Source organism: Microtus ochrogaster, unplaced genomic scaffold, assembly GCF_000317375.1.
Source record: "Microtus ochrogaster isolate Prairie Vole_2 unplaced genomic scaffold, MicOch1.0 UNK32, whole genome shotgun sequence".
In the NCBI taxonomy this organism is placed as follows: domain Eukaryota; kingdom Metazoa; phylum Chordata; class Mammalia; order Rodentia; family Cricetidae; genus Microtus; species Microtus ochrogaster.
This window is the reverse complement of record NW_004949130.1, coordinates 3,568,037-3,582,457: the sequence shown is the minus strand read 5'-3', so window position 1 is coordinate 3,582,457 and position 14,421 is coordinate 3,568,037. Positions and strand designations below refer to the sequence as shown.

The following is a 14,421-nucleotide window of genomic DNA, read 5'->3' as shown; positions in this document are numbered from 1 at the left end:
AAAAGAAAAGAAAACACCTTTACCAAAGCTGGTAATTCTGTAAGATTCTTTTAAATGCCCTCGTTAGGTTGAGGCGGGCGAGCTGGCCCCAGAAGATGTGTTGTAGCTAACTGTATCTGTCAACTTGATACAAACCTAGTCACCTGGCAAGAGAAAACCCTACCTGAAGACTTGTTCCACCAGATTAGCCTGTGACCATGGTCTGTAAGGCGTTTTCTTAAATGTTGATCGATGTAGGCAGGTCCAGCTCACTATGGGCGGCGCCATCTCTGGGCAGGGGGGCCATAGAGAAAGTCAGCTAAAGTAAGAGGGAGAGAGTGCCAGCAAGCAGCATTCCTCCATTGAAATTCTGCCTTGAAATTCTTGCTTACCTTCCCTCAGAGACAGATGTGACCTGGAAGCTATAAGATGAAATCAACCCTTTGCACCCCAACATTGCTCCCTTCGCACCCCGACATTGTGCTCATCACAGCTACAGAAAGCAACCCACAACAACATGCTTTTAACATCTAGTAACTGTGCTCATGATATCTGATCTGTGTCGGACCCCAGGAACCACACACACATAAGAACTCCATTTCCCTTTCTCAATCTGGGTTCCTGATGCTTGAATCCACAGAACTCACACCTAAAGTCTCAGCGAAGCTTCTACCACGGTGCGGAACTGTGTTCTAGTCCCTCTGGTGTTCCTGCCGACAGGATAGCCTGCTAGCCTACAGTGCCTTCGGACAGAAACTCCCAGGCTGGGTCAGGGGCCCCTGGGGGCCACCCGCCACGTGACTGGGCGCATACACGTGGTAAGCACTGGTTTCCAACAGATAAATGTAATCAAGGTTTATATGCTCAGAGACGCCAACAGGATGGGGTTGTTTCACTTGAAGGATCAGAAGAAAATTGTAACTAATGTTGTGGAAAATTACTTTGATATTGCTTTCTTGGTACCGAATCACAATTAGGCTGCTGTGAGAAGTACAGGGAAGGAATAAATGAATAGTAACAAATCAACACAAACAGCTCGTGTCAGGACCACTTCGCTCAGGGAAAGTAACGTAAGCATTACTTAAAGTTTTATGACTGCGCTTGGTGTGATTTCCGCAGACCGTCAGGGCTGCCCAGCACATAGCACGTCGTGAGGGCGGCCAGCCTGCATCTGCCAATAGGAAGGATGTCACAGTGAAGACCCGCCCATGCTCCTCACCTGGCTCTGCGCACCACAGCTGATGCGCATCCCCGAGCGTCACGTGACCCTTCACACCCTGCCGGTGTGAGGCTCAAGAGCCCCTCCACCGTGCCATGCCCCCCTCCACCGTGCCATGCCGTTCTGTCCCAGAGCTCCCAGCTGTACTGCGGTTCCCACCCACCTGTAATCCACACATCTGTGCACTTGAGCAGCTGTTTCAGAGCAAAGCAAGCTGGAAGGAGGGGCGGGAATCCAGTGCCTGTGAAATTAAGGGTTCCGCTCTGCCATCTGATTATTGGCATGGCAGGGCATACCCTAGGACCAGCAAAGCAGACGTTCACCTGGCGAGAGATCACCTGTCCCAGGAATGAACTGCAGAGGGACCCATACCCTGGCCCAGATAGAGACCATCCATACACTTCCGCCTTTCCTCCCTGGTCCCTCCCACACAGTGCAGACACCAGATACCTGAACATCCTGCCTGTGTGTGCACTGTAAGCACACACAAAGGCGTTCCCCAGAAGCCTATAGCACCATTCGTCCAAGAGTCTTCAAGCTCCCTGGTTTCCTTTCGCGAAGGGACTACAAACAGTCGCAGGGACCAATTTCCTGCTCTGCGATGGCACTGTCCTGCGGGACCCAGCTGTGCTGACTCAGTGTCGCTTGCTATCCTAAGGCTCCTGAGAGGCTACAAAGTCCCCAGAGGAGCCAGCTCAGTCACGCACACTTGCTTCCTCAGAGGCTGGGGAGCAGCCAGACCCACTTTTTGACAGCCGCCAGCTGGAGGGGTTGACCCAGGCAAGCGTCAGCACAGTGGCTTGCCCGCTGTTTCCAGGGCCTGCAACTGAACCTGTTTCTCGCTCCCCGCCTGTGATGAAAGGCATAATTGATGAGCCTCCCCCACGCAGGGCTTCTGGCAGCCGTTGCCAGCTCCAGATCGGCTCTTGCTTCTAAGTGTGTTTCTTCCTTCCATCTTGATGCCCCGCCCCTAGCCTTCAATGTGGGCTCAAGGCCACTGTATATATAGTGGTTCAAGGCTCCAGTTTACAGAAGCAAAACAATGAGGTGGTACAAAGAAAGGGGGCCAGAGCCGGGGAGAGCTGAGGGGAGAGCTCCCGGCTGGAGAGCAGGCATGGATCCGCCCTGTGTGAGGCTGCAGGCGGGAGTGTCACAGGAAGCCATCTGCCGAAACCTCTGACCTTCGCATCTCTTTATCCTGTCTGGGAAAGTAGTGTGTCCTGGGAGAGAAAACACATCTCTGGGATTCTTTACAAGGGACCTCTGTGAGTGCTGTGGTCTGAAAGCCCAGGCCAGGCTTCCTTTTCCTTCAAAGCAGATTAACCTCCGGCCTCAGCCCCACGCCTGTGACTGCCAGCTCCATCATATCTAGCACCAGGAGCCCGGGGACCTCCTCCTCCCATGTTCCGTCTGCCCTAAGTGTTCTGCTCCACACCTTGCTCTCACTGTACCCCACCACCCCCAGCAGACAGACAGTGACTGCTCTAATGGGTCACAGGGCACAGAGAGATGGGGGTGTGGTAGGAGCGGGTCTCAGACTCACAAAGCCAGGATGCCCTTGAGTTTCTGTCCCAAGCCAGAGGGGTCAGATTCAAAGGGGATCCCAGGGCTAGATAGGGAAACTGAGTCACACTCTGGATTTGTGAGTTCAAGAAGACGACAATGGTTGGGGATGGCTGGGAAGACGGGTGGCTCAGCCGGACAGGTGTTTGCCCCCAAGCCTGAGTTCAATCCACAGAAACTACATGAAGGAAGGGAAGAATCAGCTCCTAAAGGTTGTCTGTCTGTCCTCAGACCTCCACAGCATGCCCGTCACCCAATAAACAAATTAATTCATTGATGTAACAAATTTTTTTTTTTTTTGCCATGGAAACTTTACTACATAGCCCTAGCTGACCTGGAACTTGCTATATAGACCAAGCTGGCTCAGACTCAACAGAGATCTACCTGCCTCTGCCTCTCAAGAGCTGGGACCAAAGGTGTGCTCCAACATGCCGTGCTACAATAAAAAATTTCAAAAGAAGACTGGTGGTACAGACCCATAAGCCTAGCTACTCAAGAGGATGACGTAGGTTCACAAGTTCAAGGCCAGACTTTATCTCAAAATAAAAACAATACAAAATGATCAGGGCACAAGGCCCTGGGTTCAAGTCCCAGGAACATCTTTGAAAATTAGATATTTATCCCCTGATGTACCGAGCGATGCATTAGGTGCCCCAAGAGTTGGCAGAATTTTCTGTGCATCAGAGATTCACTGAAGACCGCAAACCAGATGGGCAGCCTCTCCACTCCCCGACTGCAGCTCAACAGCTAAGGAAGCCATAACCTTGAAACTGGTGGTCAGCCTTCAGAAAGCCATTCCCACATGGACACCAGCTAGGGGAAATACACGGCCCCTTCTCTGTTTACCAGGACCGTTGTCCCCCAGTGCCACCACACCAGGGCCACCATAAAGGTCTGTACGAGGTCTGGATGGTAACCAGCAACCTCAGGGCTTACCTGGAATCTGCTGCGGGGTGAGCTCTACAGGGTCCTGTAGGCTGATGAAGAGGAGGAGGCCCGCAGCTCCAAACAGCAGGATGGATGAGAACATGCAGGCTAGCCGCATTGTTCCAGGTCGTGGGGTCATCCGGGGCACGCTCCGGGATCACCTCTTGGGTGTAAAAGGCACGTTCTTTCCTCATTATCTGCACCAGACATCCATCAGGCTGGGGTCTACGAGACGGAAGGCGGAAGGGAAGAAGTCTGTTTCAGTGGAGGATACCTGGGCAGGTTGCGGCTCCTATCACTGTGGCGACAATAGGGCAGCCGCTGGATTCCCCAACCCACCCTGGAGCTCTCTGTCTCCTTCCCTCTCTCCCTCCCTTTGGACAGGGACTCACTATGCAGCCCAGAGTGGTCCCAGACTCATAATCCCCTCCCCCAATCTCCTGGGTGTTGGTATTACAGACATGCACCACCATGCCTGCCCACCTCTTGAAACTGCCGGAGGCTGAATGGGGTCCTGCACCCTCCAAGGGTCTCCTGTCTGAACCTGCCATAGAGCCACAGAGACACACACAATCTCTCGTTGCTGCCTGGGGACATCTAAGGGTAGTGAGAACTTTGACAGTCACAGGTGGTAACCAGTGACAACCACCTGCCCTGCCCAGCTGTGAGCTCCTCAGGAAATACCCTGTTCCCATCAGAGGTGGCTCACAGCCCTCCATCCCTGCTTGCTCCTCTGGCATCTGCAGACTCAGGGTAAGCACAAGTGAGTTGTTCACCGTGGGTCTACCAGAAGTGCAGAAGGAAGGCCCTCCACTGAGTACAAGTAAATGGCCCTGAATGGGATCAGATTGCGGATCAAGACAGGCACACCCCAGGGCTGGAGAGATGACTCAGTGTTTAAGAACATTGGCTGTTTTCCCAGAGGACCCGGGTTCAGTTCCCAGTATCCACATGGCAGCTCCCAACCATCCATTTCCAGGAGTTATGATGCCCTCTTCTGGCATACACAGGCATTGCATGCACAGGATACACAGACATACACAAAAGCTAAACATTCATACCCATAAAATAATAAAACAATTTTTGGGTTTATTTTTTTCTTTTCTTATCCTTTCTTTTTTTCTTTTTCTTTTTTTATTTTTTGAGACAGGATTTCTCTATGTACCCTTGCTGTCATGGGACTCACTTTGTAGACCAGGCTGGCCTCGAACTCACAGAGGTCCACCTGCCTCTGCTTCCCAAGTGCTGGGATTAAAGGTGCACACCACCACCACCCAACACAACATTTTCTTTAACAGACAGGTACACCTCACCATGGTTTGAGTCTGAGATGTCCCCAACAGAATCATGCCTTTGAACACCTACTCCCCAAATATTGGTGCTATTTCAGAAGGTTGTGGAGCCTAAGCCAAGACTGTGTGGGCCAGGTGGAAGCAAGAAGAGGGGAAGTTCCCAAGACACCTGCTGCAGGCGTAGGCAGGTAGATCTCTGACACACATAATATTCTACCCACATCCACACAACTGCAGGGACTCATATCCCACCAGGTATTTGGACAAATGGCCTCAGAGTGCTAATCACTTTTCCCATTGCTGTGATAAAATACTTCAGAGAAACAAACTCAAAAGAGAAGAGCTTGGGGCTGGAGAGATGGCTCAGTGGTTAAGAGCGCTGGCTGCTCTTTCAGAGAACCTGGATTTGAGCCCAGAACCCATGTGGCAGTTCACAACCATCTTTAACTCCATCTCCAAGGGATCCGGTGCCCTCTTCTGGCCTCTATAGGTACAGCATGCACATGGTGCACAGACACATGCAGGCAAAACACCCACACACATAAGAGGTAATTAGAAGGACAGAGGGCATAGGGAGGAAGTTTTATGTTGGCTCTTCATTTCAGAGGGTTTGATAGAGCACTATAAGGAAGGTGTGGTGGACCTTCCCTACGGGTCTATTAGGGTATGGCAAGATGCTGGCCTCATACATTGGCCAGGCCAGGAAGCCTGAAACAGAGCTAGGTTATATTAATGGCCTGTCCACAAACCAAAGGATACCCTTTATTTCCACCTAAGGAGTCTGCAAAGATCTTCCCACCCCAGCACAGGGCAGTGCCAAAGGAAGCTGATGCCACCCAAGGCCACAGGACCCAGCACACACCGCTGTCTCTCTGTGTACAGCCTACAGACCCTTAAGCGGAAAGCAAAACTTATGAAGTCCGTCTCTGCCGTTCTCTGTGCCCAGAAAAGAATTCCCAAGGACTAGATTGATTCTCAGAAAAGCTTAGGAACCGAGGAGTATAAATTCCAGGCTCGGGTTTCTCCACTCTGCGGTCTCTGTAATTATTTTTTCACTCAGTTAACTTTAATTAACCTGCCGCAGGCCTCTACGCGCCTGGCGCCGGGCTCCCTGCACTGTGCGGAGCAGGTGGTTCCCACGACCTCCCAGCTTTTATGTTTAGGAAGCAGAAACGAGCAGGGCTTAGTTTATCGGTAGAGCCTGCTCTGGGGTTTTTGAGCAGGCCCCGACCTCTGTGCAACAACCTTGCCCTAAAAAAAAAAAAGGACTTCTGCTGCCCATCATCTCTGAGATGTGGCATAAGGAATCCTGCCTTACTCACAGTATGCCCAGATGGAGAATCATAGATCCCCAAGCCTCAGACCTGGGTACAGCTGGGGCTCCCTGTAGTAGAACTGTCCTGAGTGTCTAATCAGTGTCTTACAGAGCCAGAGATGCATCTTTTAAATTTCACAACTTCCTAAAAGATGAAGTCACCTTCCACATAGACGCCTAGAGCGTGCCCTGGTTTCCTTTCTCTAAGAAGGGCCCGAAGAGCCAGGCTCATCGCTGTCGGTCTCCGGATGCAGGGAGAGTGTGAGCTACCCAGAATGGATGGGTGGGGCTATTCCCTCTCACAGGGATGCTTGTATCCTGTCTTCATCTTTGTATCCTCAGGCACTACCCACCCCCCCACCAGGAGCAGCAGTTGCCACAGCCCCTGAGGAAACCAAATGGTCCTAGAAAGCAGCTGCTTGGGTGGAAATGACTTTCTGCAGCAGCACAGCACAGGACAGACTCCCGCAGGGGAGGTAGAGGAGGCAGTTGACAGCTCTCTAGGCAAGCTGACACCCTCACCCCACCTGTAGACTGGAGCAGGTGCCCTAAGGAGGCATACATGCCCTCACTCCTGGTATCTACATCAATGGCTCACCGTCTATGATGTCAGCATGCTTCCTACGATCACGCCAGCCTCCCGAGGAGGACACCTGAGGCCAACCAGAAAGAAAGTTGGTGGTCTCTGACAGGAAAATAATTCTTACAGAGGATAAGGCCCCCAAAGGCTCAAGTCTTTGGGCTTGGTCCCTGGTGGTGGGGCACTGTAGACACATTAGAAGAGGGGACCTCGCTGAAGGAAGTGGGGAGTGGGCCTTTAGGAATGCCTGGTCCTTGGCTGCCGCATCCTTTTCCCTTCCTCCTTTCTTTCTCTCCCCTTCCTGTTTGTCAGCAGGTCAAGACCCTCCTCCACCACTGCGCTCATTGCCACGATGTCTATCCCAGCTCACAGGACAAAGCCACTAGAGACTGAACTCTCTGAAACCAGCAGCCAAGACAAACTTGTCCACCTTTACACTGTCTGTTGGGCATTGTCAGGTGACAACAACAACCTAACCAATAGAGAGGAAGAAAAGAAGAAGAGAGAAAGGACAAATTAGGCTCAGTGCACCGAGACACCTGCGAAGACGGCTAATAAGGTCCCACGGGTCACCACCAAGGCTATCTGATAGACAAAGAAGGGGATTCGGAATCCCCTGTGATCGCTGCCTTGCTTGTTTCCAGTCTGGCGCTGTTAGATGTGACTCCAGAAAGCAGCTTTATCCCCTCTCTTCCCCCATCTGTCACATGGCCACCATTACAGCCACTGCAAGCTTCTGTCAACAACTAAAGGGGTTCTGCCATTGTACCCCGAATCTGTTTACACAAAATCTACTCATAGAGACAGGATGGAGCTGCTCATGGCCTTGGGACCAGGAGAGGAGGCAGGAGACTCAGCTGTACATTTGCCATTTCAAAGACCCTGGAGAGCACACAAGCACCTGCCAGCATCACGTGGCTTCCCACCCAGCTTCTGAGCCCCATCCCCAGCCTTTTCTCCTAGGATCCTGTTCTCCATGTTTGCCCTCACTAGGGACTATAGGGTCAGCCAACTCCTGGCTCCATGCAAATGAGAATCAGAAGGCCAGCTGCCTAGCTTCCTGAGGAAGTGGCTTGCAATCTGACTAGATCCGTAATGTCCTAGGAGGGGACCAGCATCCTGGAATCTACAAGGCCCCTCTTCCCACAGAGCCCCAGGAATGCATGCTCCAGAGGACACATCTCTGAGCCCTCTCCCATAGCCCCCCCCCCCCCGCCGGGCTCTTTAGTCACACATATTTTCAAGACAACGGGGAGATGCTGGCCCAGAGGTCATTTGTCTCCCCCTTCTTTGAGTCCAGCTGTTGCCTTGGGCCTCCATATAACAATGTGTCACAGGCCACGGCCTGGCTGCCCCAGGCCATGAAAATACATTTGCAAGACCTCGGCTGCCACCTGGGACTGCCCTGTCCCCACCACATACATCACACTCTGCCTTGGTGACAAGTGCAAGGGTCCCTCGTCTCCCTGCATCCCTTTCCAAAACCAACAGACAAGAAGAGAATTCAGATTATTGGCAATGAAGAAGAGGTTGCAGGGGGCTTGAATAAGGCATGAAAAATACACAGCCTGGTTGAGTATTTGGCCCTGCTCAAAATTACAAAGCCTTCTAGTGGTTTCTTTCCCCAAGGCCTGAATGGCGTCACCGACTTTTACTTTAAGAAAGAAAAGATCCAATTAATGTTACACCTCCCGGGATCCAGGGCAAGGCTGAAGATTTCTCCCATCTCCTTATTTATTTGATTTTTTTTTAAATGTCTCTTTGGGGAAATTGACTTCCGGGTATAAGCAAGGACTTGAGAATTCAGCCAAAACACACGCACCTCCAGTGGCGACAGCTGGACACATGGAGGACTCCAAGGACACACCTGGCTGTGGCTGTTCCGCGGCCGGGATGCTGTCCTCAGCCACTCAGAGGACTCCCCCTCTGGCTGTTGGGTCCTCTGGCTGTTGAGACCTACCCGTACATCTCACTCCAGACAGCTTGGGTACACCCACGTGGTCAGCGGGCCCCAGGCCCAGGAAACTTCTCTGTCCCGGTGTGTCCTTCTCACACGGGCAGGAGCGAACAATGCGGTCCCTCCCAGCTGAGGGCTACAGGAGATGCTGATCGTCGGGAGACAGGCTGCTATGGCAACTTGAGGAGAATGGAGCCAGGCACTGCCGTCACCTTGAATCCGGCACCGTGCCTTCTGCGGCAGTGGCAGAGCGGACCTGGCACCTGGCTCTTCCCACTCCTGCAGCTGGGCACAGGTAGCTGCCCCTCGGTTACCCTCCTCGGCCTCCTGGCCTTGGATGTTCATCTGCTCCTCCTCCTCGATCGGAGGGAACCCACGGCCCAGTCCCCTGAGAGCACCACCTCCATTTGTTTTTTGTCTGACTAGTTCTTCCTTGTGTGCGTGGCTCCCGCTTACTTCTGAGATGGGGCTCTTCCTTGATTTCAGCTCATTAAAATCCGGCAGCTAATTAAAACCTGCTTTAACAGCGGCGGCAGCGGCTGCAAACTCTGGGACTCGTCCCTCCAGTTCTATGCGTAGGCATAAAGTTGCAGCGCTTGGTGAAGAAGACGGGATGGCTGGAAGGGCTTAGACTCTGAGGCAGGACTGCAGGCTCCAAATTGCTCCAGCCCTCCTCCACCAACTGGGCCTCAGGGGTGTTGGATGCAGTCCTGAAATTCCCAAGGCCAAGCTGGGTGGACCCCAGCACAGCTCATCTGCACCACGGTTGGATAGGTGGGGAGGTTTCGATTTGCCTACCGTCCTAGGTCTGTTATAAGGTCAGGTTCCCTCCGATCTACCCCATGCAGAAGCTTCTGCAGGTCAGACAAATGGCTCCCTATTGTGGAGGTTACAGTGTAAATCGGGTTTGTAGATCCCCGAACTTTGTCCCTGAAGCCCCTGTGAGCACCGCAGTCCAGACTCACCACCCCCTCCCAGGATAAACACAGAGTCTCCCTGAAGGCTGAAGGATTTCGGAAAACTCATGACTGCCATGGACCTGGTCAAAGAAGCAGCAGTCACAAGGTATACCACAGGTACACGTTCTGCCTAGTACTTCTCACCTGCTCTGGGAAATCCACATCCATTGGGCAGAGAGCAGGCATTCTAAAGATAGAGCAACCGAGTCCCTCCTTACCCAGACCCTGGCAGATCCCAGCACCCCCAAACCCTGAAGCTCTGAGCTTCTGTTGTAGCCCACTGGGCTCCATGGAGCCATGGGTGCTGGGTGGGACGCTCCTCCCCACTCTCCACCTTTGCATTCCCAAGGCTGAGCACCGAGCCTGGCACCAGAGAAGTGATCAATAGCAGCCGCGCAAGCGGAATGTGCATGAGTTAATAAATGGAAGTGTTGGGGGCCGTCGGGAGAGAGGCACACCACGAACCTGGAATTTTAAAAAGGTCATTTCAGGGAGCTATGGGTTTGTTTTGATTGGGTCTGGGCTGGAATCAAGTCCAGCGAAGGCAGCAGAAAAGTCTGGAAGTGAGGACGCCACCAGCGAACCCCGTGGAGTTGGTTACCTCAAAAAAAATGCCTAAGGCTCACTGCCCATCAGGATATCACCTGGAATTCTTTCATCCATTCAAGATGGCACAACATGGGGCTTGAAGACATCGGGTTTTCAAAGGTAAATGTAGGACCTCTCTCTTGTCGTTATGCAAATGTACATGAAAACATTAACATAAAGAGACATCATAAAATGGATGGCCTCCAACCCCTCTGTATTAGTTACTGTTCTCATTGTTATGACAAAGGACCTGACAGGAGCGCTGTGGAGAAGGAAGGGTTTTGTCTCACAGTGGAAGGTGAACAGGGAGAGCCATGAAGGAAGAGCGTAAAACATCTGGCTGCGGTACCTCGGCAGTCGGTTATCCGAGAGCCACGGTGTCGATGCTCAGTCGGCTTCCCTCCCTTTTTGTTCAAACTGGAACCTTAGCCGAGGGACGGACGGTGCTGCCCACATTCAGGGTGGATCTGTTGCCCTGCTCAGCTCAGCCTCTAAATTCTTTCTTTAGCACTCCCAGAGGTGTGTTTTCATGCTGATGAAGCCAAACCACCGTACATCCCATCTGTAAGATAACGTTAGCAAACCCCTGGACAGACAGATGTACAGCTCATGTATGTCAATCAAATGTCTATAAAGGGGCTGGTGAGATGGCTTAGTGGGTGGAGACCCAAGCATGACTCCAGGAGTTTGAGCCCTAGGACCCATGCAACCGAAGAAAAGGAGGAGCTCCTCAAAGTTGTCCTCTGACCTCCTTTACATGCTTGTGTGGGCGTGAGCACACAGCAAATACACATACAATTGAAATCAACAGCAGGGGATCTCTGAAGATGTATGTAAAGTGAGCTAGACCAGTCACAAAATACTGAATTGTCAATTCAGACAGAGTAGGTGAGACAGAGATTGCCTGGGTCTGGGAGGGGACAGTGGGTGAGACAGAGATTGCTTGGGTCCGGGAGGGGACAGTGGGTACAGAGCTCCAGTCTGGGAAGACGAAAAGGTTGGGAGGGAGACGATGGTGATGGCTGCAAACCAGTGTGAATTTAGTTAACGCCACTGAGCTGCACACTTGAAAATGGTAACAATGGGACCGGAAGGATGGTTCAGCAGAGTGTGTGCTGCTCCTGCAGAAGACCCGGGTCCCAGCACTCATGTAGGAAGACTCACAACAGCCTGTGACCCCAGTTCCAGGGGATCTGACACCCTTCTCTGGACTCCCTGGGCACCAGGCACACACGTGATACACACACATACATGCAGACTATGGTAGCTTGAATAAGAACAGCGCCCCCTCCCAGGCTCTTATGCTTGAATGCTTGGTGCCCAGTTGGTGGAACGATTCGGGAAGGATTAGGAGGTGTGGCCTTGCTGGTGGAGGTGTGTCACAGGGCAGTCTTTGAGACTTCAAAAGCCCCAGGATACCCCCAGCCCACTCTGTTTCCTGCTTGCAGTTTGAGATGTGAGCTCCAAACTGTTCCTGCTGCCATCATGGACTCTGACCCTCTGGAGTTGCCTTGGTCAGGTGCTTCATGACAGGAGCAGGAAAGTCATGAAGACAAGGGGAACACATACACAGAAAATAAAGCTTTCAAAAAACGGTTCAAGCCGGGCGGTGGTGGCGCACGCCATTTAATCCCAGCACTTGGGAGGCAGAGGCAGGCAGATCTCTGTGAGTTCGAGACCAGCCTGGTCTACAGAGCTAGTTCCAGGACAGGTTCCAAAGCCACAGAGAAACCCTGTCGAAAAACAAAACAAAAAACAAAACAAAACAAAACAAAAAAACAGTTAAAGCCATCCATTTTATGGATGCGTGTTTTATATATTTATGTTTTTATTGAGCTCAGATAGGGAGTTCACGTTCTGGGCCTGGCTTCCCTTACAGCCAGCTGTGAGACCCTCAAGATTCGAATTTCCTCATCTCACAATCTGTCGTCAGACAAACCATCAACTGTGGATGAGTACCCAACTCCCTAGCAGCTCTGCGGGTGAGACAAATGCCTGGAAACACAGAAAGGCATCCTGTGACGTCCACGTGCACACAGCCACTTCCAGGCGGACAAGCGGCCATCTGGAGAGAGTGTCCATCACCCGTGTCTGAGGCCTGTCCTTCACCATGATTCTCAGCCACTTCCATACAAAACCTTCTGGAAGGCTGCTAGGGTTGCGTCCTAAAGTTCGACATTACTAAAAAGCACTGTTGCAGAGGCAGCTGGGTCCCCGTGGACAGAGTAAGTCCTGCCAAGCTATCTGCCTTCATGACGGCTCGGTCTTTGACACAGGTGTCCGTGACAACTGCTGTAGTATCAAGCCATGGTGTTAAACTGTGCACTATATTCTTGGATTCTGCAAAACCAGATTTTTCTACCAGAGGGCTCTCTGGCTGCCACGAGGCCACCTGGGTCTGCTGTGTACCAGGGGACCATTGTTTTATGCGTGCACTACATGGAGTCCAGCCAGGGCTGTGCTCTGTTAACTAGAAATCTCTGGGACCTGGACAATGAGCCCGGGTCTCACAATGTAGCTCAGTCTGGTCTAGAACGTGCGATGGAATCCAGGATGGTTTGGGAGCTGCGATCTTCCTCCGTCCCCCTCCCAAGTGCTGTGATTACAGACGTGCACGGCCACACGGTTCCTGATGGAAATCGTGTTAAAGCCGACATTTAAACCTGGCTAATGGTTTGGATCATAATGTAGCTACGGCCAGCTTTTTCATTTAAAAATCTTTAATTTTTAAAGAACTTTAAAGGGCAACCTGGGACTGCATTCGGTGATGAAGCGAACTCTATTTTGCAGTCTCGTCATGGATATCCTGGTGGTGATGCTGTACTGTCATACAACACAACTGTGTATAGTGCTAACGGGAGGAGAAACCGAGGGGGAACACACGGGACTTGCGGAGGTTGTTCTGGGCAACTGCACAAGTGTATAATATCCTAAAAATGTTTTTTTTTAAATTAAGAAATCATGAACTTAAAATTAAAAGACCTTGGGGCCAGAGAGATGGCTCCATGGTTAAGAACACAGGCCACTCTTGCAGAGGACCTGGGTTTGATTCTGAGCGCCTACATGGTGGCTCACAACCATCTCTAACTCCAGTTCTAGAGGATCCAATGCCCTCTTCTGGCCTCTGTGGGCACTGTAAGTGCCTCCACACGTGCAGGCAGACACTCATGCACATAAAATAAATCCTAAAAATTTCTGGCCTTTCAATTCATGCCTAGTGGAAATGAACTGTAACACTGTGCCCATAAATAACAGAAAGCTCTTGTCATGGGCCAGCGTCAGCCCTCATTGTGTATATGAAACATCTTAAAGTTAGGAGACTATTCCTTTAATAGGAAAATTTGATGTGTTAGCAGCTACCGGCCGATCTCTGTGCGTTTTTCAATTGCAAATTGCGCTTTAAGCATGCAAACAATTATTAATATTGATTTGGACTAAAACAATATTGAATTTCAATATATCTCCAACTCCTTTATGAATTACCCCGTGGACACACGGCGATTATGACAGAAGAGCATTGGCAAGCTCAATCTTTTTTCAGTGGGCATCCTTGAGAAGGGCTGACGGGATGCACGGATAGTGAACTTCACAGGTATGAGACTAGCACCAGCGTCCTTGGCCATAATCACACATCTCCTCCCCCAGCACAGGCCTCTGAGTGAGCCCAGGGCTACTTGTCTCATTGAACGTTTCCCCAGCCCATCTTACAAAGCACAGGTTAGGAACACATGCTCGAATCCCAGAATAGACTTGCGTGGTTTTTTAGAGGAAGGAAAGAAAACGGAACAGATATTTATCTTGCTTTGGTAATGTTTCAGAGACTACTCAGGACACTATAGAAGTAGCCCACTTAGCTTGCTTCACAATCACTTCTTGAAGTGAAAATCATTACCCTTATTTGTCACAGGTCTGGTTCTCCATGAGAAGGAGCTGAGACATCGTTCAGAGGTGTAAGTGTTTATTAAGGACCAACACCTGTGAAGGGGAGAGGCCGGAAACTGAAGTGGGCAGGACACCTTTGCAGCAGGCACAGCTTGCAGGA

The 14,421-nt window shown here is 51.3% G+C and overlaps 1 protein-coding gene across 2 annotated transcripts in view; it reads right to left on the bottom strand.

Annotated features, from left to right (window-relative positions):
• Positions 1–14,421, bottom strand: part of Chst8 (carbohydrate sulfotransferase 8) — a 137,593-nt gene that overhangs the window by 67,217 nt on the left and 55,955 nt on the right. The window contains exons 1-2 of one of the 2 annotated variants that reach the window (XM_005368428.3): positions 8,698–8,936; positions 3,698–3,913 (exon numbers count right to left, since the gene is read on the bottom strand). In XM_005368428.3, coding sequence (XP_005368485.1) covers positions 3,698–3,827 — 130 coding nt within the window. In that variant the 5' untranslated portion in view covers positions 3,828–3,913; positions 8,698–8,936. Of the gene's footprint in view, positions 1–3,697; positions 3,914–8,697; positions 8,937–14,421 lie in introns of those variants that run through there. The other variant, XM_013354206.2, reaches the window with a different exon arrangement.